Below are 26,416 nucleotides of genomic sequence, written 5' to 3'. Positions count from 1 at the left end.
CAAGCTAAGTTGCAAATGCCTAACCATTGCCCCTTCTCTGGAGGCAAAGAAACCAATACGCTTTTCCCAGGTACACAATACACTTTTCCCAAAAATGAAGAGACCCACAAGAAATAAGTTTTTTTATTTCTGGAGCCCATGGGCACTGCAATAAAAAATTATTACAATAACCCGTAAAGGTTAGAATTTGCAGAGTCCATTTTCACCCAAACGTGTCGCAGAACGAGGTGGATAGGTAATTAGGCCTTCCGTTAGCTAGCACCAATGAAATAAGCTTATAATGGAATCAAAGACTTCCTTTATTCGGGTGTAAATGTTTGAGACCGCTATAGAGTCTAATGTTAATGGACGGTAGCTCCGTGAAACAATGTTATTACACATTGACTGATCTCCAGTTTTAACTATACGATGGTAAAGCCTAGTTGATGTTGCTTTCTTTTGTTTTGTCTGGTAGTGTAAGGTTACTGCATGGGAAAGTCTACTCTAACCGGCTCTAACCTAGCTAGCTATGAGGAATGATTTACATAGTGTATTACGTGTCTCACGGATATGAATGTTAATGAGCGCAGGGTACATGCCCACCCTGTCCTTGTCTGCTGAAAAGGTCGCAGTAATATAATGGTGTTTTTTTACTAATTAATTGCTATACTAGGGTTAAGAACTTGAAAGAAATGTTAAGAAGACAGTGACATGTCCCTTCTGGGGAATATAACCACAATTTTAATCCAGTTCCCTGGACCTTTAATATGTCTGAGCATGCTGAGGTAGGGCCAAACTGCAGCTCAAGCCCCTGCCCTTTTGCCCTATCCATCCTAAAGTGTCCATACAGCTGAAACTATTTTCGGTAAAGGCCGGTGCCCTTTGCGATCGCAACCTCCCCACCCATTTTAACTCAAACCCCACAAAAAGTCCGTGTGCAGCCCGGTGCCTTACTTCAGGATTTCTTTTCAAATTTTCATACATCCTTGCCATTTTTGACGAGGACTGACTGGATGATGCAATCTGTCGGACGAGCCTTTTGATGTGAGCTACATCAGAGGAACTCTGAGATAAGAGGCTTCGGTGGTGAGGCTTAAGAGACTGTCATTGAGTGACTGTTCTGACCATGATCGATGGGTCATTCCACCGCTACTGAGGGGTCAAAGAGAAAAAAGGAGCAGATCTGTTTGCCGGGGACCTAGAAGGGAAGAACATTTGTGACAACCAGAATTATCAGAGTAGGAGTGGGGTTGGGGTTGGGGTGGGGGGGCACAGGTGTACGTACCGATGGGGATTTGTCAGAGGCTGTGCTGGCCTGGATCAAACACACGTTTGAAATTTTTAATCTTGACAAATATCACCTAAGAACTCTTTTACTATCAAACAGTTAAAAATGCTGATCATATGACATTTGATCTCTCTACTACGGCATTAAAATACTTTGCCTTACCTTTAGATGGTAGCAAAATCTGAAAGAAAATTCAGCACATGCCAGAGAATGTTTAACAAAAAAAATAGTACTCACGAAAATGTACAGTCTTTTAAAATAAGAAAATTTGTGAAAACAGCTACAGTACTTAAAATTGTTAGTAATCTGCAGGAACTTCACTGGTATCTAAAGGGTTCAAGTATTGCCCATACCTATTTATTTCAGGTCTTTGGTCATGGGCTTGAATAGCATTTTTTTTAAGACATAAGTTCTACAAATGACTGCAGCTGTACTCTGGTACATGATACTAAACAGGACGTAAAGAGAAGTGAGATGCACGAAGTAGGCAGAGAACAGAAAAACCGACTTGGCAATGTACGTCCTGTGCTTGTATAGTACACTGTAATAATTCTGTTATAATTCTATTTCTACATTTTTTAGACATTGGTTATTTCTACAGAAGGGATTTATGCTAATGTGACCTCCACTGAAGATCATTCAAACTGATTTAATGCAGCATTATAACTCCGATAATCATCAATCAGGTGAGAGAAGGTTGTGATGAGTCAGTGTAATCTTCGTGTCACCTTATTTACTATTCATTACATTCGCATTATAAATTCATGAACAGAATTTGCTCGTCCTGGGAGGTAAATGGCATGCATGCTTAAAGTTTAATAAATAAAGCACAAATAATGAATGCATTAATTGAATGTTAAACAGCAGTTTTTGAGGTGGCTCAAGTTCACCTGTTCCACAAGTAAATAATAAAAGAGATATCACCACAAGGGCCACAGGACTTCCTGCATTTAATCCAATCTGATCTGCCGATAAGGTTTTACTTTTGGTTGCTTTGCTTCTGAGATAGCCTATATTGCCTTCTTGAACTTCCTTTTTTTTCTTCAAATTTAGAATGACAAACACTCTGTCCCTCACTTCTGGATGGTACGGTCTGCCAATTATAAAGTTGGTGTAGGTGAATTTCCAGTGCCAGCTCATGAAATTCCTATTGTTCATTCATTTTATTTATTGTTTTTATGAAAACGTTACCTTGGCTTATGATTTAGTTTTGCTACTAGGGACATGTGGATAATGCACACTGCATATTCCCATCTTATGATATATGCAGGGAGAATACATGGGACAATTGTGGCATGTGTATGCAGTCAGGGGCTGGCTCTATTTTTGCAATGGGTAGAATGCATTGGGAATTTTAATCTAGAATAGGGACTCTAATTTCATAGTATGCTACCTATCCCCTATTATTGTAGTTCATATCCATGTTTGGCAACTTCTTCAATAGCCCTGCACTGTGCTCTGGAAACCTGGGGAATCCTGAACAGTGCCATAATGCATGTCCCATAGGGGGTACTAACTAACCAGTTAACAAGGCAGATGAAAGGACAGTAAGAAATTGCTTGCAAGCATGTCTGAAATATCTAGCTGTGAATTTAAAATAATGCCTATGGCTCACACCACTGCAGTGTGTTTTCAAATCCCGGTAGTTGTTTATGCCTTGCAATTCTGTAACAAAATATAGTCTTTGTGCCTTCACCCTGTTGTGTCAACCTTATACAAAAAAGTATCAGATACTCTGGAACACATTGTATCGCATTACACTCGGGCAGCTAGCAGACGCTCTTATCCAGGGCAATTTACACAGATTAGGTTTTTTATATACAGTCCATTTACAGAGCTGGGTATTTTACTGAGGCAATTCAGATTAAGCACCTTGCTCAAGGGTACAACAGCAGTGCCCCACCTGGGAATCTCACCCACCTGTGAGTTACAAGCGTGGTTCCCTAACTATAATACTACTTTAAAATAAGCTCATTTTTTTATTGCAATGGCAATGCGAGGTGACATAACTATTTTAAACTGAGCACTGCAGGGTCATGCCATCACATCTCACTGTATATCTGTCAAAATGTCACGTCAAAAACATGGAAAAATAGCTCCAGAAAGGGGAAGGCAGAGATTAACGTGTAGCTGCTCTTTTTGTTATCGCAGTTGACACTGAAGAGTCTACCATCTGAAAATGGCATTTTTTACACTTATTTTTACACAGAGTGAAAGTCAAAACAAAAACCGGAAGCTGGGGAACAAAAAGGTCTGGAAAGAAGGTTTGCCCAGACTGTGTTGATACTTCAAGAGCTTCAGGAATAAAGGTTTTCTGTATTTATAGTGTACTAAGTGAAGAGTGATACTCATTATAATATATATGTAATATATATAATGTAAATATATCATTTTTGTTGCATTATTTTTCACTTATTTTTTGTGTTTTACCTGGGTGGTTAGCACTAGATTGATAAACTGTAGAGTATAAAAACTGTAGTGGAATTTGCATATGCAGTACAGAGGTTATACTTTGTGGGAATATTTATACGTCTTTAAACATCATCTGTGTTCTCATCATCTCCAGAATCTATTTCTTTTACTCCCGTTGGTCTATTCATGTATGCATTATGATGAAAGAATCCATCATTTGTGCCTTATTGTGCTACCATGCACAGAAACTGCGGATTAACGTCATAAATATCTGCCTAATTATTCCATATTTAGGCATAATGTCTCACAGCGAGTGCTCTGATACCAGTTACTTGTCTGCCTGGGGCAAGAACAAAGACACCATCAACAGCAGGCTCCTTCAGACCCCGTTAGATATTTTAATAATTGTTTTTTCATTGCTTTTTAGCAATTTTAGTTTTATTTGCAGTCTGAAAGAGATGGAGTCAGTGTGGGTTCTCAGCTAAAAGATATATAAGAGAAGCTTATGTGGCCATACTGTTCCAAAGCCTGCATTCTTTACATTCACCTTCATAAGTCACAATGTGACACTGGTCAGATACTTTTGCGTGAAAGCCTTTTATTCTCATGTTTATTGAAAGGTTGGGCAAATAACTGACACAGTGATACAGACCGCAGCCTGTTTTAGTGACAACACTAGGGAAAACGCATCTGGGCTATACTGGGATTGCTATGAATTTGTCCTGCGAAAAACACAAAATATCAGGTGTAAATTGCTTGTGAGAAATGAGAATTCACACCAAGTGTTGTATTTAAATGGCTCCAGATTCTGCTAAATGTCATCCTTAGGTCTAATTCTCTTTTCTTAGACAAATTGGCATTGAAGAAAATGGCATTTGACTGTCCTGTCTGACAGTGACTAACAGATGCTTTATAATCAACCCAATACTAAGGGCATCGGCAAAGGCTATTAAAATGAGGCAGAAAATAAACAATTATATGAATTAATACCAATATTATATTCTTCTTTTATTGACTAGTAAAAAGGGTGGACCGTAGTTTGACATTTGAATAACCTGAAATGCAAACAAAATTTTGTAACTAGCATTTAACTAAACTAAATGAACTAAACTGAATCTAATAAGAGAAGTGTGGCGGGGCTGGGCGTGTCCACTGCTCACGTGGAGGACAGATGGGATAAAACAACAGAAACTGACTTTTATTCTTCCAAAAACACCAAGACAATAGAATAGCCAATCTGGCAACCAAAACTACAAACAAAAAAAAACAAAAAAACCCAGCACACACCGTGCATTCCCCAGCTGCCAGATACCTCACTTTTAGGCCTACAAGCCAAGCCTTTTATGGAGACCATAATTAGGTAACAGACCACAGCTGATGTGATTACAACAAATCACACCTGCGACCGTAACTGGCTGTAGGGCTGGTGCTTCCCCCTAGTGGACAGCACCCCAATTCCCTTCCTGGCACCACAGAGAACTTGATATTCATAAGACGTAATTCCATGTGCTACTGTGGCTTTCTTATGTGTTCAGTTGGCTGTGTTGAACCTGTAGCAGACCTTCACATGTGCACAGATGGAACATAACTGACGTGGAGATGATGTATTATAATACCAGTTAAATAGTCTGGCGCACGTAATAAGTAGTACCGTCTGTAAACAATTTTAGTACTACAAAATAAAAGAAAAAAGAAAAAATGCTAATTATTCAATACTTTAGGTTTATACACAGCTAAAATACTCAGACTAAACAACTAACACGTGCCACACTTCCTTCTGTAATTTTCAGGCTATCTTGACAGCATCATTTGCCTGAGGCGGCTTTCATGATGCACGTGTGGTGACACTGCATCTCCCAGATAAGTACATTAGACAGGATGAAACTGCCAGTTCACCGTGGCCTTCATACCCAGGTACGAAAGGGAAAGAATGCCGGTGATCTAATTAGCAATAATGTAGCACCCCCTTCCTCGCCCACATTTTACAACTGCGCTTCATCAAATCCCCACCACAGGCTTGGGGAATTTATTCCTCTCAACCAAAGCTGCGCTGTGGGTGCACTACAGTTCCAGATATTACAGAAAATGAGCCGGACACACCTTCGTTTCTCATATTTTTCTCATATTTTTTCCCCGCACAAATAAAATTTAGATCCATCAGGGCTGCCAGTCAGGTATAAGTAAAGGAAGTACAAGAGGGAGTGCACACTGCCATAGTATAGTTTTGCAGCTTGTTTGTTAGATAGCAGGCTTTTCTTGGCGATACTTATCAGGCCTTCCAATCAGGGAGTAAAGTTTCCACAGCGTATAATTGCTATTTTAATCATAATAAGATACATACGAGCACCTTTGTATTCATATTGCATCGCTGTGTCTGGTCTCTGCAGGAGGGTTGCGGTGCTGTTATAACAGCATTTCCAAACCTCTGTCCAGGATTTATGCAGAAGCCAATACCGACTCTCACTGCTCATACATTTATTACTATTGCTATTGCCAGGGGAGTGGTTTGAACACATTTAGGCCAATGCCTTTCAATTTGTGAGACAAATATGAGACAATGATTTAATGTCACAACTGAACAGTGCAGTTCATTCAAAAATGAAATTGATATGTTTGGAATAAATTGAGGGAAATATTTCAGGAAGAGAGATAATGTTTCATTATTATTAACATTACTATTTACATACAGACATATTGTAATGATGTACAATATTATGATTATTCTTTTTTATTTATTTTTTTAATTTCATTATTATTATTATTATTATTATTAGTATTGTTAGTATTATTATTATTATTATATGCAAAATATATGAGACAGTGTGACTGTTTAATTGTCATATTTTGTATGTTCTGCTGCTCTAGCTGTAATTCCACTAACACACCATTGACTTCAGTTGTGCTGGGAGAGAGAGAGGGTGAGAGAGACATATTTGGGTCTGTACATATTCTAGGTGTGTTCTTTTTCCTGGAAGCTCAGCTGTGCTACTGGGCACTAGGAACACCAAGCGTTCTGCCAAGATTGCAGGCTTGTTCAGTCAAGATGTAAACTGATAATCAGGCCTGATTAATCAATCACTGTCAGGGTTAATCGCTGTCCTCTGGCAGAGAATCTCCAGCTGCACGCGGTCTCCACAGGCCACCCATATGGCCTTTTACTGCAGTCTGCTGATAACCTCTCAGATCTCCTTTAATCCCTACCCCCTACCCATAATCCTAACTCCACATTCCCTCAGAGGACCCGCGCTTTGTGCCCTATCAGTTTACACATGTAAACATGCTCCCTGTGCATAGCATATGCCAGGCTGCACCAGCTCCTACTAAGCAAGCAAAGCTGTTAAATAAATCTGAAATTGCTATAAGAGCTTCGCTTGCTTGCTTCCAGAAGGGGAGTGCCCTGACTGTGTATTCACTGCAATCTCCGCTGCAAGGTTTGGAAAGTGCAAACATGTCCACCTTCTCCTACGAAACACATGAGACACATTCAGTCCACAGTTCACAAGTTAGGCTCAGACAGATATGCAGTTGGAAGAGGGCACCTCATGTGCTGCTTGTGCAGGTAGGGTGTGGTCACTCCGTTGACCAGAGTGGGGTTCCAGGTGTGTGATGGGACACGGTCATCCCGCTGAGTGAAAGGCCTCCCTCCTGGAAGGGATATGATGCTATGGTCAATTATGCACCAGTCTGCATACTTTTAGTATAATTTTAGCAAGACAGAGAGGCCTAAATGTATTGTTTTATAATGAATATGCATGCATCATTTAGCAGGAAATTCCAGTGAAATCTTTAAAATAATTCAAAAACATTTTTGATAATGTTGGTGCATTGAGATATAGCTGTAAATATGATGTGAACCTGAACAAAGAAACTTTGAGCCTTGGAGGATCAGATAATTTCTGAGAGGGTGACTTTGGTTCTGGAAGGTCTTTTAAATAAGCTAATTTGTGCTACGAAGTGAAATGTTGAATCAGCTTAGCTCAGATAATTCAGACTGTGTGACTAATACAAATTATTTATTTTAGTTCCAATTCATATTTCTGTCCCCATTCTCTTTATTTATTTTCCGTTATTTTCTCAACTGTAAGAAATGTGTGTTTTTCATATTAGAATTATAAGCATCTGAACACTTTGCTCCATAACTATAGTAGACTGAACTACCCTGACCGCACTAAAAAACCTTATATGATCACAGAACTATGCTCTCAGTCTGGTATTGTAGCCCAACTGGGTTATGTACAATATCACTGTGTAGAAAGCAAACCATAACACATTATCTATTTTGGCTTTGTATCTTACCCTGAAAGAATTAGTGAGGCCCGTAATATACTGTACAATGGTCAGCTCTATGCAAGAAGACATTTTTCTTTCTGTAGCACAGAAAAGCAATGTACTGCAGAGTCTTTCATCAGAGATGTAATGTAACTTATTTGTGCTGCATGAAATTGGAAATGAGGGGTCACTTTCAATACGCCACATTTGTAGCAGGAATCCTTCTCGCGCATCTTATCAAGCATTATTTGATTTCAAGAGCTGAACTATTCCGCAACATTTCTTTATCGGGTCTCTGCGAATAAATGCTGCGGAATTGTGCTCCTCTGGAAATCGCTGGTCTTCGGCGGCGCGGTGGAGGGAGGAGACCTCGACCCCCGGGCGCGGGGGGCCTTCGTCGCGCGGCGGAGAGGACCTGTCGGTCCGCCGCGGAGCCGCGGACAGGTGAAAAATCCCCCCCCGCGCGTCTGCCCGTCGGCCCACGCGCCCGCCGGCTCCGTCCGGACCTCTCCCGGCCCAGGTCTTGGGCGACTTCCAAAGCTAATTAACCTTGGGAAACTCGGGCGCTGTTAGCGGAGCCCCCCGCCGCTCCGAGCTTTCCGCGCGTCTGTCCGAGAGTCCCCCCGCGGGCCCCCCGACAGCACCGGAGCGCCTTCCTGATGGTTATTGAGTGCCGGGGATTTACCGCCAAATCCATTCCCAAAGCACCGGCGCGGACGTTACTCAAAGTAATGCTGCGCCGGATCCAGGAGAGCATATATTACAGATATAATGAGTATATAAACAATGCAAGGAGATTACACAGCAAAATTTAAAAAGAGCTAAATTAACTCTGACAAACTTTATATGAGATCAGACGGTGCCTCGTGGATATTACTAGAGTTAAAAGTACTCTGTCAGACTTCATTCAACATTTTTCAATGTTTATAAAGTGATTTTCTTTTTCTTTTTCTAAATAAGCCAGAGAGTGAAAAACTGTTATCAGACATCCCTTCAGAAATGTCACAAATTGTTTTAATACCTTGGTATTGATATAGTTCCTGATTTGAAAGATCTGGTCACAGAGAATTACGAGCATGCAATAACTCATGTAACTGAACAGGTGGATATCTCACTTATAGGCCAAATTAACGTTTTAAAGATGAACAAGATGAAATGTATTTATTTATATAACTGACTCTTTTCCAAATTTATTTACAATAAACCCAGGCTCCATCTCCAACTTCCCATGTAATAGAGGAGGGCTCAAGCATTCCACATTATAATGGTAATACTGGTCAGCCCAAATACAAACTAGTAATGCTTTGGTTCTTGAGGAAACTATGTCCTGAATACATATAGAAACAATATCAATGCACGGCCTGATTCATATTCATATTCTTCATCTTCAATGGTTATAACTCCTTTGTTAGGAATACTCTCATTGTGTAGCATGAGGTATGAAAATATCTGGGCAAATCCCCACCACTGTCTAACTTCTCCTCAGTATGGGGCAATGATGACTTCACTCCAGGGAAACGTGACATGAGTTTTAAGTTATAGGCTAGCCAAGGAATTAAGAATATCAGGAATATAAGTGAAAATGGGGTCATGTCCTTTGATCAGCGCTGGACTAAAAATAATATTTCAAATCATCATTTCTTCAAATAGTTGCAATTAAGGAATTCTATCTTTTTATCTGAATAAAACTCTTAGCTTCAATGTCCTCTAACCACCTTGGAGAAGTTTTTTTCTGAACAACTGCCTTGAAAAAGGGTAGCTTTTCAATGCTTTGTAATAAATTAGTAGCAGTCCACAATGACACAACAGTTTAAAAGGGAAGGATGGATAAAAGACCTAAGATGCTGAATGAAATGATTTATGCATAAAAGTTCAATCACAATTAACACACAGCTAAGACTGATGGAATTTTGTAGTAATATTTTATAAATATAATTTGTATATAATATCCTTTAGGAACATGATCATGTTTGTGAGCTTCACTTATTTGTCAGAATGCTTAGAAATTCTCCTGCACACACACATGCATGACCACACACATACCCATAAACACATGCACGCACACACACACACAAACTCACACGCATGACAACACACATACCCATAGATACACACACACACAAACACACACAGACACACAAATTAATAGTAGATTCATGAAGAGTACATATAAAGTATAAACAGAGGGGTAAATAATGCATTAATCCCATATATAGAGTAGACAATTGCATCTCACTAATTGCCTTATTTGCAGTGTATCTCTTTGTTTTCTGCTTTGTGTTGATTCTGCTGTGATTGTATATTACTGTATGTATATTCTTATATTTCATTTTCATTTTTTTGTATGCCAATCTTGTATCCTGTGCTGTTCATTCATTTATTTACTTATTTATTTATTCTCATCTCATTTTTCACTGTAGTGGGTGTTGTTTTTGTGTGCTATGATTAATTATTTTTTTCCATTTGGAAAATATTATTTATAAAAGTATAGATACTCCTCGTTATCTCATCTTTGTCATAATTATAATTATAATATATATTTTCAGTGCATGTTTTTTGCTATGTTAACTGTGATGTATGCAGCCAATGGCCCTGGCCCTGGCCCTGTCTTCACACTTAAGAAACTGTCAAACTCTCACTGTAACTCACAGCAGAGGTGATTCAAGTGTCCTACTCAATTTCAGTATTTCTGTGACTATACAGTAGTGCTCATGCAGTGCTGTTGTCAAATAATTTGGAAAAGGAAAAATGACATGTGGGTGTGGAAGTGGGGTGTTTCATTATAGCCAATCAGATCACCTGCATTTGTGTCCCTTAATTCCTGTGAATGGAGTCATCAGATGCACTCAAAAAAGCCGTAACTACATCCGAAGGATGAAAAATACAAGATCTCTCTGTATTACTGCAAAAACAATGCTGAATTTATTAGCAACTCCCACCTAGGATTGTTACATCATTGACATTTAAACAAAAAACAGTGACACAGTTTTTTTTTTTTCCTTGCTTTAGGCTTGTTCCTGTGGGGGTTTAGATCAGGGTTGTCTGTGAAGCGTATTGTGACAATTGTTTCTGAAATGTGCTACATAAATAAAATTTGATTTGATTTGATTTGACATGCTCAAATATATGCAATAGGAAAAAAATATTAATAAATAAATGCCCAGGCAGGGTAGAGAAAACACATTTCAATCATTTCAGTTATTCAGCAACAGGAATTTCAAATGAGGACGGTAGGTTTTCCCAGTGGAAACCTGCAAAGGTCAAAACACATTGTCTCTACTCGGGTTTTACTGTGTATAGTAATACACAGTATAGTGTAAAATAAATGGTAAATGGACTGCATTTACATAGCGCTTTTGTCCAAAGCACTTTACAATTGATGCCTCTCATTCACCCATTCACACACACACTCACACACCAACGGTGAATGGCTGCCATGCAAGGTACCTATCAACTCATTGGGAGAAATTAGGGGTTAGGTGTCTCGCTCAGGGACACTCTCCCAGGGCGGGGGATTGAACCGGCAACCCTCCGACTGCCAGACAACCGCGTTTACCTCCTGAGTCGCCCCCTAGTAATGTACGAAGGCTTATAAATGCAGTTATATGCATTTGTAAGCTCATGTGTCTCACTTATTTTGGTAGTGTAAGCCTGTTAGGTAGTGTACCTTAAGACAGGACACTACTAATTGTCAGGCTCGGGGGTTGGACTCAAAAGCAGACCAGGAAGTACGGATGAAAATATAAGGCGATTTATTCAGCAGTTCAGAGGTACAGAATCAGCAAACAGTCTCGTAATCAATTCCAGGCAAGGGTCAAAATCCAAAAAATCCAAAAGGACGAAAGTACAAAAACGGTAGCAAAAACAGAGTCGGGTAAACAGGCAGAAGTCGTAACCGGTAACAGGAATATAGACGGCAGGCAAAAATCAAAAACCAGAAAACAGACAGAGTTAAAAACCGGGAATCAGAATACACACAGAAAACCGCTGGAACGGCACTGGTAAACAGAGGCACGATCTGGCAAAGAACACAAAAACTGGCAGGGTATAAGTAACCGAATAAATTAGGGGATAACGAGCCGCAGGTGATGAAAGTGGCTGGGTCTGATTGAATAATGGTCTCAGGTGTGGCAGAAGAGTAGACCGGAGCTGACGGCAGAGAGTGGGCAGGACCAAGGAAACACATGGGCACTGAAAACAAAAACAAAACCATGCACTCACAACTCAAAAAAACACACCGACCGACAGAAAAAACAGACAAGAAAGGGGGAGCTCAGGCAGACATCCGGACACTAATAAACTCTATACTGCTTTCTGGTATAAAGAAAGACCAGAATAAAAACAAAAAATTCACAAAGATAACCAAAGACCACTTCGAAAACAACACGTATGTTCAGAAAACATTTTGAAAAACAGTCATAATGTGATGCTGATTACAGCTGGTTTGATAATTAATTGTAATTATTGTAATATAAATGTAATGTAGGTCAATGTTAATTATTTAACTTGGCATAAGGTAAAGTAGAAACAGAGCTGAGTTCTGAAAAACCTTTTTTCTTTATTTTTCTGTCATAGATGTTCAGTGAATGCATGTATTTATTTTACAAACACACTTGTTTAGAGATAGGCTCTCTCTCAATATCCATCGGTCTCGTGGAATGGCTTGTCTGTCCCCTGTGCCCATTGCTCTTATGGGCACTTTGCTAAAATATTGCCAGAATTATATGGTGGTCTAGATTAATGTTGGTTAAAATGGAAAGAATCTATTAGATCTCACTTCCAGCAGCCGACTCCAGCCCAATTTTCTTTGACAGGACAAAATTATCTGCTTAGTTTTGCTCAAGTCCAGGTGCATTTGCATGACCATTGCCACCAGAATAGGGCCCACCATGTATTTGGTAGTTTTAATACTTTGATAGACAGCTCTTTGTTGTTAAGTTCTGTCAAAGTGTGTGTGTATGGATTACATATGACTGTTCAGTCCTGGATAAAAAGCTCTAAGATACCAACAGGTTTTAGTGGGAGGTTTATGTAACTTCTGCTCTGCAGTTGTCTGGCTGAGATTTTCATCACGCTGTCCAAGTTTAAGAAATTTAGCTCATGAGTGGGATCCAGTTTAATTATGCAACAGCACAGTTTCCAAGTTCCATGTGTTCATTATGTCACTTTTACAGGAAGTACTGTATCCATCATCGGCTACGCCCATGCAGCGCGTGTGCAGTGATCACACGAGAAGGTTGCTACAGTAACTGTGAATTAATCAACAAAAAGACTTTGCAAGGCCGAGTGAATAACCATTCTGCACTCAAGGACAGGTGTGTGCTGGGGGCTTAAGGACACACCTCCTGCTCATCCATCCAACAGGGACCAAGCAGAAATAATATCAATGCAGCTGCGTGCTGTGCTGCAGCCTGAGCTAATCGCTCAGTAGGCATAGCGATTTTCTTCCCGCATATTTATTTTTCAGAGGATCGGCCACGAGTAACGAGAGCAGTCACTGCCCACGCAGCGCAGCCCTAGCGCTGCTCAGACTTTTGGATTTTGTTAACACACGTTAGCAAAAATAAGTTAAATGTGCTATGGCTAGGAGTAGTTGCTGCACAGTCCATTTGCAACTACCAGTGAGAGAAATTCCATCTGATACTACCGGTGAGAGATCAGTGTGAGAATATTAAATTCAGTTGTTTTCAGTAACTCCTATTGTAGGCCCAGAATGGCCAGAAGTTTGCAAACTCTAAATTGAGTTGTTCCAGATTTAGTGGATGTGGCAGGTGTGTGCATATGTGTATTAGCCAATTATTCTTCAAAGGTTTTTCAGCTTTTAATTTGAATATTAAAATATATTTCTGTGTTTTCCCTCCATAGCTTGTAAGCCTGGGTTCTACAAAGCATTTGCCGGGAACATCAAGTGCACCAAGTGCCCCCCTCACAGCCTCAGCCATGAGGAGGGATCCCCATTCTGCCAGTGTGAAAAGGGGTTCTTCAGGGCAGGGAGAGATCCTCCGACCATGGCCTGCACCAGTAAGTTCTGGGTTCGCAAACATTTATTGCACTTTTCTTGTTTTGTGACTTTGAATGGTGGCAAATATGACATTTGTAAATATAATTGTGATGTCAGCTTGTCCTGCTTCATTCAAACCAAAATGGAAACACTTGGGAAAACAGGGGCAACAATTATCTGCAAAACAGAGGCTACCACAGCAGATGTATCTCATCCATGAAATACGGAAATAACATCCTCGCACGCATTGGCTTGTGCATCAAATGCTGCACAGCCATGGCTGACAATAATTATCGCAAGCATGGCTGTATGAGGAGACGTCAGTGAAAGAAGGGTTATTTCTGGGCCCTGTTTGGATTAAGTTTTAGTGACCAAGATGGCTCGAATTGCTCATATGTCATGAACAACGTCTTACTTTGTGTCTGCATAGAACTTTGAGGATAAGATATAATCATTGAAGATCAGCGGTGGAAGTGGGTGTGCATGCTCAAAGACCGTGATATCACTACACTGCTTTGAATTTGAAGTGCAAGGCAAAATATGAGAATCAAACCAACTGACAAAAACATTAAGCCAGTGGTGATAGCATCCATTGAATCTAAGCCCTATTAAGCATGTTACTGTTTCCAATATTTTTTAACTGCCTTTGGCTCAAAGTAAAAGATACAGTATATTAATTATCAATAGTGTGAATGAGTGTTAGTGCAAAAGCAAATTTAATGCTTTGTGTAACATATATGTTTGTTATCTTTTACTTGAACAAGCTCATGTATGAGCTCAGGAGTACCATGAGGTTTGGCTGGAACTAGTGTCTGTTAGAATAAGTACATTTTATAACTGTGGACATCCTACATTTTGTATGTAGGCCACCAGAGGACAAAGCAAAAGTGTTACAAAATACATCTTAAACGTATAATCCTAAACTCTTGCCCTCTTCCGAATCCTAATTCAAGGCACAACTATATCTTCACCCCAAGGTTTAAAACCCCCCTTAATCTAAATACAACCCTTAAGTCTACCCCTAATCAAACCTATTTTAATGTACCTTCACAACCTCTGTAACGATGTGTCCTTGCACAGCAGTTATAAAGTATTTATAAATTTGCGGGTGTTGCTCTGCCTCCATGGTCTAGGTATATGCTGCAGCTATTTGGGAAGAGAAATGTACCCCCACACTCTGTGTGCTCCCTGTGATTTATTGCAAACAACATTTCAACCTACGTGGTCTTCATCAGTTCATCAATAAATCACTGGAAGAATTTCAGTGTATGGTGTGAACAGGAAGAACAGTGTACAGGATGCATTATTTTTTCTTTCCTATATGCTCTGCATTAATGCAGCAGAGTATTTGCAGTAAGTACCTTAGCAAAAGAATACATCGTGTTACAAACCCATTTTCTTACCTGCCCCTGGCCTCTGTGGCTGCAAACATATTTCCTGGGCCAAGTTCCATATGTTCACTGTAACACTCACCAACCTCAATAAAATAATCAGCCTGTATTCAGCGGATTTGGGTCAAATAAAGTTTTGGAAATTTTCAGGATCAGGAACTGAAACAAGAAACTACAGAACTGTGACTATTGCTTTGTGAATTTTTTTTTTTTTTCTTAAACAGAAAGGTGTCTATTTATATACAAAATAATGAGATACGGTATTATGATTTCAGTTAACCAAAGCTTCCTGAACTAGGAATGTTTCGAGTCGAACCATCACATCATTTCGGCTTCTCCATCGTAGGTTAACGATCACGTTGAAACTTGATCTGATTAAAGCGAAAAAAGGCAGAGAGAGACGAAACGCTGTGATGTTTCACAGGCGTGAATGCAAGAGAAATAAAGCAGCCAGCTGCAGTAGTCTAGAGGATTAAAATCTCTATCTGGGAGTGGAACAGGAGTTGATTGATGGGGTAGATGCTCGGAACATGCAGCACTTTGACGGAATGAAAAGGCGTAAATAGCTTTACATTACATGAAATCTTCACGGAGGCTGCGGTTCTGAAAAGAGGTGCGCAGATGTGGGGGTGGGTTTTTCCCTTTGTCCCAGCCCACAGCTATTCTCGAAGATGAGATATGGGGTGAGTTTTATTTTAGGGACTTGGAGAAGCAACAGATAGTAGCATGGGCATCACAATACTGAGGGAAGGCAACACATCTCTTGTCTATGTTGTACTCATGGAACGACCCTAGTTGGACTGTACTCCAAAAAGGTTCGGTATTATATATGCACACTTTTCATTTTTTACTGCCACAGAATAGGAATTTGGACTGTGTGCTTAGGCCGTAATTAGCATAGCATTGCTAGCTTGTGTCTGTCAACTGGAGTAAGCTGCAGGAAAATGTAAAATTTCAGCAGGTTTGTCAGTATGTTTGTTAGCTGCTAGCACAGTGTTATTATTAATTCCTTTACCAATTTTATACATTTTTCCCCTTATAACTTACTTTGCATTATCAGCAACCATGTGACCCAACCACATACTAAAAGAATGTCTTAAGAGGATGAGAAGCCCAGCAGCCCCACAGCTGAACGTTCCACAAAAATTTCCAAATAAAGCACTGTTGCCGTGGTATAAAATATAATAATACTAACAAGTAGTTATTGGGAATAATAATAATAATAGTAATAATAATCTTCCTGAATAAATATCACACTCTCAGTCACCTTCGTTTGCTCCCCTAGGACCTCCATCTCCCCCTCGCAATGTGGTCTTCAACATCAACGAGACCTCACTCTACCTGGAGTGGAGTCCTCCCAGCGACACCGGGGGCAGGAAGGACCTCACCTACAACGTCCTGTGCAAGCGGTGCGGGTCGGACCCCCAGCAGTGCGAGCTGTGCAGCGGGGGCCTGCGTTTCGTGCCCCGCCCCCAGGGCCTGACCAACGCCTCCGTCACCGTGCTCGACTTCACCGCCCACGCCAACTACACCTTCGAGATCGAGTCCCTCAACGGCGTGTCCGAGCTCAGCTCCGTCCCGCGGCCTGTGGCGGCCATCACTGTCAGCACCGACCAGGGCGGTGAGTACGCCTCATCTAGAGCCATATCTATCAAGGGAGCTTGAAAAATGAACCCGGGAGCTAAATAGCGCTAACGCTCATTTCCCGTCCTCCGCTATTACGAGATCTTTTTTATGATCAGACCTGGGCCTAATCATTATTTCAAATAACCCTTTAGACACCAGAAAAATGTGCAATTCATCATGAAATTTAGCACCCGTGTGGTTGTGGATTTTATTTTATCTTATTTTATTTTATTTAACCAGCATCTAAAGAGGTAAAATATTTCAAATGCATATTTGACCCAGGTCTGCTTCCATTTTAAATATTTATGACCAGAATAAAACTAACTCCCAACCGTGTTCTTATTTCACACTTATCCAAGCCTGATTTGAAGCCAAGGGAGGCAATATAGATTAATGGTTAAAGTTAGTGGGAAGAATCCTTAGGAAGGAAGTTATGCAGAGTAACCACAATTCTGTATGTTTGGCTGGCTAAATAGGTAATATATAAAAGGTAAGTAAAGTAAGTTGCAATTGACAAGGGTATATGTATATGAAAAAGTAGAACATGCATTTGAGTTCTGAAAACATTCGTTTTTTATATTAATATTTAAGTTGTGAAATAGCAATATTGTAATAGTAATAGTAATTATGAAAAACGAGAGCATGCTCCTTGCAATGCACAATCATTATGAGCAATTATTATTGCTGACCAGGATATATTCTGTTTCATTTTATTTGATTGTTTTTTCTCTCTCTTTCATGTACTAAATATGAAAACTATTTAGGCACAAACTCCCGTATTTGTCAAAATAAAAAATAAATAAAAAACAGCCATTCCTGTTTGCTTTTAATACACTAGACAGGCATGAATCCATTTATGCCCAGTGTGATGTGAGTGACTGATAGGTCATTTCCACCTCAGTGTGCTCTGGAATGCAATCACGCTTCAGGCAAATTCTGGGCCTGCTACAAGTACTCAGGAGTTGACTCTGTGGAATATCTATTCTAGCCCAAATTAAATGCGGAGGAAATACTGTTTTTACTGGACTGTGTCATGTTTCCCATCTGCTAAATAATTGGTCTGTTTGAAAAACAATGGATGGCATCATTATAATGTCTCCATCAGTGTACAGTACATGCTGGTATAAGCTGGGATAATGCACATCTATTGCACTTGGTCAGTAGAAGTCAGGCACAGGTGCTGTATGTCTGACCAAACCACTTTCTGTGGTTTCATTGTCAGCTATGTAATAGTTTGTGTCTATCTAATTATTTTCCTGAAAACGTCAGTCTAATTTCAAGCTCTAATTAGGTATTCGCATTATTCGCTGCTGTCCTACATTGTCCTATGGGCAAACTGCATGTACGTTACTTTGTACATGCAGCGCGCGCCTGATTCTGAAATCTTAAGCACAAATGGAAATATCTATTAGTGGTTTGCTGATGGGCAGTACAGAAATGACCCTCCATAGTTTTATTTGCTGACAGCAGTTTGTATATTAAGTGTCTGAGCTATCAAACAGGGGAGAAGGAAACAAAACAGAAGGTTTAAGGGTATGCTGACAATGCCTAGGCATGGACCAGGGAAGCATGGGAAGAACAAAATAAATGACTACTCATGTGAGTCTCTTTGGGGTTTGTCCAGGCAAAGCACTGATTCTCAGTGCAATGATGTGCTCCCCTGGTCCAGCATTAAATCTCCACTTTTCCAGCGTAGACCGTGGCTATAAGTCCAGCCAAATGATGCATAGTTGGCCTAAGTGTCACCTGGGGAGAGAAGTTTCAGTCCACAAAAAAAGTAAGAGAATATAGTTCTCTTATAAAAAAAAATCTATAAAAAAGTTTTAAGGTTAACATTTAGTCATAAGTGATGAGAAAAACATAGTGAATGATTTATTGACAATCTGATGCAATTAGCATTAACTATCAATTTTAGCTATTGTGATGGCAGAGGTAGCCTCATGTGAACTGCGCATTTTGTATTTAGCAGTCCAATGTGGTGTGTGAGAATGCTGTCATCTCAAAACAAAGCTGTATGCTTCCAATTGCAGACAGAATATTAATATCCACACCCCAAAATAGATTCAATTCACTGTGGTGTGAGCACACACTGTCAGGAGCCTGGTAAGGTAGAATTATTAACAGAGGGGTAACTCACTATATTGTAAATCTTGTCAGTTTCCATGAGTGAGAGAAAGAGTCTTGGGAAATCACCATCTGGTTTACGGTGCGGCCATTTCACCTGAGCACGCTCCTGTCGTCATCATGCTGATTTTAAACTATACAGCTACACCTTGGTGGAAGAACGAACAGGCAGGTCGATAGTAATCATTGTAAAATTGGGAATTGGAAACTTTTACTTGTATCTCAGAATCTCCCGTGGAACATAGATCAACCAACACACAACAGTCCTACAGATGAAGGGTATATTATTGTATTCTGCTTGGACTTTTTGGCACAGGTGTTTTTAGGAGAACTGATTGCTGAAGCTCACAGGAATCTTTATTTTAGGCAAGATTTGTTCCGGAACATTCAGATAAATATTTTGTGTGACCTCACTTTTATATTTCATACTTAATGCAGTGCTTTGTTTGCACTGTCATAATTTATGTATGGCTTTATGCCTGTACATAATAATCTTTTTTTTGATTGACTAAGAGGAAATTAAGTGTTATGAATGTTAAATGTTAAGGTAATTACAAGCCATTGGTGTGAGCAGTTCTGATAAATACTCTTGATTTATGTGCAAATAGGCAAAAGGAAAGAACACAATCAATCAATATTTCCATGACAGTTTTTAATATATTTCTCCAATATCAGACACAATAAAATGGACGTTTATTCACAATCCTTAAATTGCAGTACATTTACGCATTGTGTATCTTCATCTTGGCCCTTAGAACAGCACTTCAAGGAGAAAAGCACAGAGAAATAATCAAACCAGCTGTTTACTGTATGATTAAAAAAATATGTGTGCCTGGGAATGGATAAAAGTTTACCTGTCAAAGCGTAATGTAGATATAGCTCTCTTATGTTGTATCTACAGCTGTTTAAAAATAATCGCTGTTGGTTCTTACTAGATATCCTCTGAACCAGGGAAGTTGGTCAAGCTCGTCATATAAGCTATTGCCTCCTCAATAATGAAATAAAAAGAACATTTTTAAAAACAAAAGTGGAGAGAAATCAAACTACCACAATTGCGCAATGTGTCAGTGATGGATTTTAGACTGCAGCATCAATGGGAAAGGGCCAGTTTAGGAGGGTTGTAATCTTTTCATGAAGGAATCTTAGTGAATTGTGTCATTACATGAAACCTTCTGTATTATGGTATTCCAGAATAAGGACTTTTATCGAATCATATTTCTCACCCCAAATGCAATGCATCTTACATTATCATGCTGTGAATTTCTTTATTTGCTTGAGCAGCTGAATAATTTTGTTCAACCAAAGGCACTAAGTCACCAAAGACACTATGATGTGCAGACCTCTTCAAACCAACTACAGTTCTTAGTCATGAGAAAAGTAGTTGGTACTTATGTTCAATAATTTCAGGGCGGCAGTGTAGTATAATGGCTAAGGAGTTGGTCTTGTAACCTAAAGGTCACAGGTTCGATTCCCCGGTAGAACACTGGGGAATGGATGCATAAATGGATACAATGTGCGTCGCTCTGGATAAGAACGTCTGCTAAATGCCTGTAATGTAATGTAATTTGAATTAAAGCAACTACAATTATGTACTGCCAATGCATAATTGTGTATATTAATGGCCAATTAGTTAACCCAGCAATTTGAAAAAAAGGTGTGTTTTTTTAACATTAAAAATGATGTTCCATTTGTAAAAAGGTTAATTATTGTTAAAGAAAAAGCCATGCCATACTTAAACTTACTGCTTTTTACACATGCTAATCTGTGAACATATTTTTCATAAAAGGGACATTATTTTAAGCATGACAGTGACCAAATAGTACATAAATGATGTCATTGAAGGGCTTTGGTAAAATGCCCTGTGTAATTTTCATTTGAAAAGCTACAGACATTAAATCATATAATTTTTTCCTGAGTTTTTATTTTCTAAATGTTTTGTAAATAAAACAACAGGAGTCAGAAATTTCAGTCCTGGAGGGCCAGGATTGGCCCTAAAATGGCTGCCAATTTAAAGTAAGATTAAGCTCTCTGCCATATCGGAACTTTATTTTGATTTTGCTACCCTTTTACCCCTACCAATGAAAATACATAGATATATTTAATTATTGCACTTTGAGGCTGTGATTCTAATGCCCTGGCTTATGATGTAGTTATTTATCAGAAGATGAATCGGTCTCAGTAGTGACCACAGCTTTGGCCAGGCTGCCTACAGTCATTACCATGCAATGCTCTAACTAACTGTGACAGATTGGCCACAGAGTTAATTACCAGCCAGGGAAAATTACAATGATGCTGATTGGGACAGGCGTTGTAAACCATTTTAAATGCTCCAAGAACTAACTTCCTGCCAAACCCTGAATAATGAAATACTAATAATAGCAAAGTTAACAAATTGCCCTTTTTGGAATAGTAGCACCTTCCAGTGATATCTGCTTTTTGATTAATTTCTGTTCCAGCTGGAAAACATAGATTTACATAGAGAAGTTGTCGTGTCCTCGTTTTGACTTTAAAAACTGTTTTGGAAAGGGTTCGCCAAACTTCTCGCCTTAAAACATTTACAGTTAATGACAATATTAGTGAATTCGATGAACGTTGCCTGGAAAACTAACAGATTTCAGTTGTCATGGTTACTACTTCCAGAAGGCGTTGTACTGTAGGCTCAGATCCATTTATCTTAGAACTTTGTTTTTTATTTGAGCACTAATTAAGTAGACATAAATGGCCTCCTGTTTCTATTGTTTGTCGAAATGCATGTTTGCTTTTTTAACATATTCTTATTCTCCATTGCATCTAAAACTTGGAATAACAAACAGCCCACACTGTTCTAGCTGTGGTCGGCAGCCCCATGGGAAGCCCACACATAGCTGACTGCCTGGAACAATCGCATTGGTTATTTGGAAGCCTGCCACTCGTTCGCTCTGGGGCGCGCTACTTTAAGTGCATTAAGATTAAACAACTGCTTTGACAAATTTAGTTGATGTCAAAAACTTTTGCCTTTGCACAGAATTTGCTTTTCATAATTGCATACTGAGGTGTAAACACTGAAAAGTGCTATTTAAATTTTCTTTGCAAGCAGATTTCTTTTGGAGCTGCAGATAAGGTGGAAAGAACAATTGCAGCGCGACGCACAGACACTACATCCATATTCATTTGAAGTACAAAGTGACTGCATTTCCCCTATCTGAAGATACAGTGTGTATGATCTTGTAGAATTAGGAACTACAAAAGGCCCATCTGTTCAAGAGTTGTAGAGCTCAGTTAAAGGGACACAGGCTATGCACAGGAATATGATACTACAGCATCAGTACTGTTCTCCCACATCTGTGAACAGTACCAATGCTGTTCACCCACAGCAGTGAAACTTTATCGCTGAACGTTGACATTAGTATGTATATTGCAACATAACAGCTGTATTCACATTTAAATGTTAATGACAGAGTATGTCCCATTATTTCTCTGTCATTTTCAGTCATTTTTGAACACAGCCCCCACAATTCCAACTAGAGTGGGATTTCTGAGTGGTGTAAGGTTTGGGATGTTTGCTGGAATACTTAAGTAATATTTCCATTGGAATAGAATCACATATTTTCAATGTATGTTTTTATTAAAATTATGATTTTTGTTGATAAGTTGTCGTTTAAGCGGGAAAATCCTCAGGGCTGGGCACTTGACAAACAAATATCCAGTAAAACCACAGTATTTTCAGTAAAAAAAAGTATACGTTTTTTTTTTTTAACTAAAAACAAAAACTGTGTTCAGGTGAGCCAGTGATAAAACATTTTTGGCAATATTAGGCAAATGGGCATTTTGCATTCTTTTCATTGCTTAGGGGTGGCCTGGTATTAAGCCTGGATTTTTCCAGTATCCTTGCATCCACACGTGGCCGTCTAGCTTCCTTGTGCTGATAGGAGCTGTCATTAACTTCACCAAGCAGCCAAACAACCGAAGCCTCTGAGTTACCCTGGCACTTACCCTGCCCCCAAGTTCCATATATCATCACAGCAGATTCTGATAGGTGAATGGCACTGCTGTACTGTTTATTCGGTATGTTGTAATGTGCACAACTTGCCTGCAATTCGCTAGTACACAGGGACGTCTCTGATTGGTCTAGAAACATGATAGTAGGCTCAGTTTAGCAGTTTAAATGCTCACAAAAATGTATTGCTTTTTTGATGCTTCTTTGCTCGTCTTTGGTGACCTTTCAGATCAAAGATAGTATTATCGGCAAGACAGTTTTCCTAGTTAAGCTGAAAACGTGTTCTTTTTATGACTGAATCCATTATATTCAGATGAACTTTGATGTGATGTGAAAGAGAATGTATTTTCAAGTTAAAAACTCTGAAGTTCAGGAACTGCTGTCATTATCCATTTTATCAGCAACTAAAATAGACATTACTTTGCACTTATGCCCTATACACATTTAGATTTATTAGAGGCATTGGGGGTGTCCCTTTAGATGGATAAGAGCATATTTCATTTAATGAAGTGAAATTAGAAAGCTGTCAGTAAATGTTACAATCAGGGCATGCGGGGCCACATAGGATGAGGCATTAAATGCAAGTAAACATACAGTTTGTGTGTGACTTAATCTGATTTTCACAAAGTGAGATGCATTTTGGATTATGGGTAATGACAGTCATCCACACACAATGACTGTAGGCCAGCTGTCTGCCCGGATTTTAATTACTGTATGACTCCACAAGGGACAGCTGTATCTCTGAAAGTGACCTCACAGGGGTCGAATGTAACCTGCCGGTGACCAACCTGCAACCTCAGAGGGACCAAATACAGCAGTACAGCGGCCGGCCTACAACCTCACAGGGTCCGAATGTAACCTTACTGTGACCTTACAGGACCACGACAATCTCCATTACCCGCAGTCTGTCTGCCACCACTCACTTGCTCATTTTTCATCTGTGCAGCGTGGGAAGGTGCGAACAGCTGCAGCAGACTTCAAAGAAATTTATTAGACAGCTTTCTCTCCTCGTGGCGGTCCTATTCGTGGATTTACAGCGTGTAAGAGAACCGTACTTATTTCCTCAGCAGACTTTTATCCAGGGCAAACTTGCATGGCTGACATCTTTATGTTTTTCAATTTGCGCAGCTGGATATTTACTGAAGAAGCTGGGATTAAGGTCATTTCTGGACCCGGCAGTAGATTCCGCCTGAAAGATCGAGACAGCTAAAACACCCTGTTAACTCAAAGCGGCATGATAGCAGTTTGGCATCAGAAATCTTTTTTTTTAAACGACTGTCTGTTAAGTACAGTGCGCGTACGCCATTCAAACTCTCCCCTCAGACAGAATGAAAATGCGGTTATCTGAAATGCTGAAAACACAGTGTGGCTCTGTTGTATAGGGTCAAAAGCACTATTTTTCTATATTATATGTGAATGGGGATGGGCATCTTTATTCAGAAACCGTGTTCCATTTTGGGATCTAGATGAGCTTTGTCCTTCCTCCAATAAATCTTTATCATTTCTGTTTCTGTGAAGCCAGTTTGACTGGGGTAACCTGTACACTACCTGCGCCTTTCCCTCCAGGCAACAGTGATCATTTTCAGCTGTGCCCCCCCTTCCCCCTCCCCCCCCCCTCTGCCAGCTGTACCCATAATTACATTGCTGGCTGCTGAGAGGGAGGAGAGATACTTGCCCCAATTAAATATACAGAAAATGCAGGAGAAAACATTCCCAGCAACCCCTTTCCACGTTTGCATTCAGAAAGGCATTCAAGTTCTTTTTTTTTTGGTTTAATTTATTTATGAGATAAAATATCTTTATAAAAAGAGACCTGTCTGAGGTAGCAGCAGTATGTGCATAAGGTCTCAGCTAAATAATAGATAGGGGAACAGCACCGGAATGCAAACAAATACGTGGAAATTTAATCGCTAAGACTGATGTACCCTTTAGGAAATGTTGATAAAAATGTTAATTCAGTCTGCCCATGTGTACTGTATAGCTTTGAGACTCCTGATGCATATTTTTCTCTTTTTAAATCTCCCTTTAATCTCAGGGCAAAGGCTATTATAATATAACGCCAAAAGGGAGAGAGTCTATATGTTGTAGGATACACTACAGCAAAGACATCAGCATTTTATGGTTTAATGTACTGAATGTATTTTTAAACTGTTTGGTCCTGCTCTTTGTCCACTTCAGCAAACTGTAAGCAAATGCATGTTTTTTGCTTTACCAGGACCGTAAGACTTGATGATGAAGGCATATTTCAATATAAAGGCTGAACAGACTGACAATCTCAAAATGTGATGGCAGGCATAGTCCTGGATCCAGGTTAGCACTTCTGTAGCATATCTGCAAGGGCAGAAAGGAAGATACTGAGAATGACTGGGAAGCTCACGGAGGAAGATGTTATGCGGTAAATATTCTTTCCTGAGGCAGAGTCAAGTTCATTTTGACTTTTCAGTTTTTGAGCTTGGAGGAACTTGTCAAAAGTGAGCAGCCAGCCAGCCTTTCTTATGTGCTCGCTTAATAGGCTTTTGTGTAATATCAACTCGTGCCTTATTGCACACAGCTAGTGTTTGTGCCTCAAACAATCTTCCCGTGTTCAAACCCGTGGCTCAGACTCAGAGAGCCCCCTGCTTGTGGCTTCTGTCAGCGCACTCTGTGTGTGTCCTTACTAATCTCAAACTGGGGTGGCAATGGTAAAAAAAAGAGTAAACTCTATGGTGTAAATCATGCTGGTGTAAATGTAGCTGCACCAGCTGGATTCTACCAGAACGTTCCCCCAGTCAAACTAAAGGAAGAAAATTAGTATGTGCGCAGTGCTCCTAGACAATGATAACTGGAGGTGTTTGGCTTATATGTTTAACTTTTCCTGCTGTGATGATGCTGGTTAGCTGAGGTCTACATTATTCTATGGGTTACCTCTTCCTCCTTGTAATGCTGGCATCTCAAACTCCAATCCTTGAGGACTGCGGTGTCTGTACTTAGGTCTTAGAAACAAGGCGTACAGGCTCTTTAGTCAATCAATGGCTTAAACACTCAAGTGCAGAAACACATTTTAAAAGCCTCCAAACACTACAGCCCTCCTAGATTGTAGTTTGAGATCCCTGACACACAGACGGGCGGCTTCTGATGTAAGATGGTGTGCTGGCCGTAGGATGCCACACTGGACTGGACTTAGAACTTAAGGATGTAAAAGCATTTTTGGCTGGACCGCAACAGTGGGGTCAGCCCTATAAACACGAATGTGACTGAGTGATGAAGTTACACCATTGGTCGGCCGAGTTATGAAGTTACACCATTGGTCAGCCAGATGAAGTGTGTTAGGTCCAGCCATATACTAGGTTTTGACCTGGTCTTGTTTAAAA

General features: G+C 39.8%; 1 protein-coding gene across 2 annotated transcripts in view; it reads left to right on the top strand.

Annotated features, from left to right (window-relative positions):
- The window catches only part of LOC135250494 (ephrin type-A receptor 6-like), a 177,948-nt gene that overhangs the window by 95,500 nt on the left and 56,032 nt on the right, over window positions 1–26,416 (top strand). For both annotated transcript variants that reach the window (XM_064326820.1, XM_064326819.1), the window contains 2 exons: window positions 13,814–13,969; window positions 16,626–16,961. In XM_064326820.1, the coding sequence (XP_064182890.1) occupies window positions 13,814–13,969; window positions 16,626–16,961 (492 nt within the window). The remainder of the gene's footprint in view (window positions 1–13,813; window positions 13,970–16,625; window positions 16,962–26,416) is intronic.

This window comes from Anguilla rostrata, chromosome 3, assembly GCF_018555375.3.
Source record: "Anguilla rostrata isolate EN2019 chromosome 3, ASM1855537v3, whole genome shotgun sequence".
Taxonomy (NCBI): Eukaryota; Metazoa; Chordata; class Actinopteri; order Anguilliformes; family Anguillidae; genus Anguilla; species Anguilla rostrata.
This window is presented reverse-complemented; position numbering and strand designations above follow the sequence as displayed.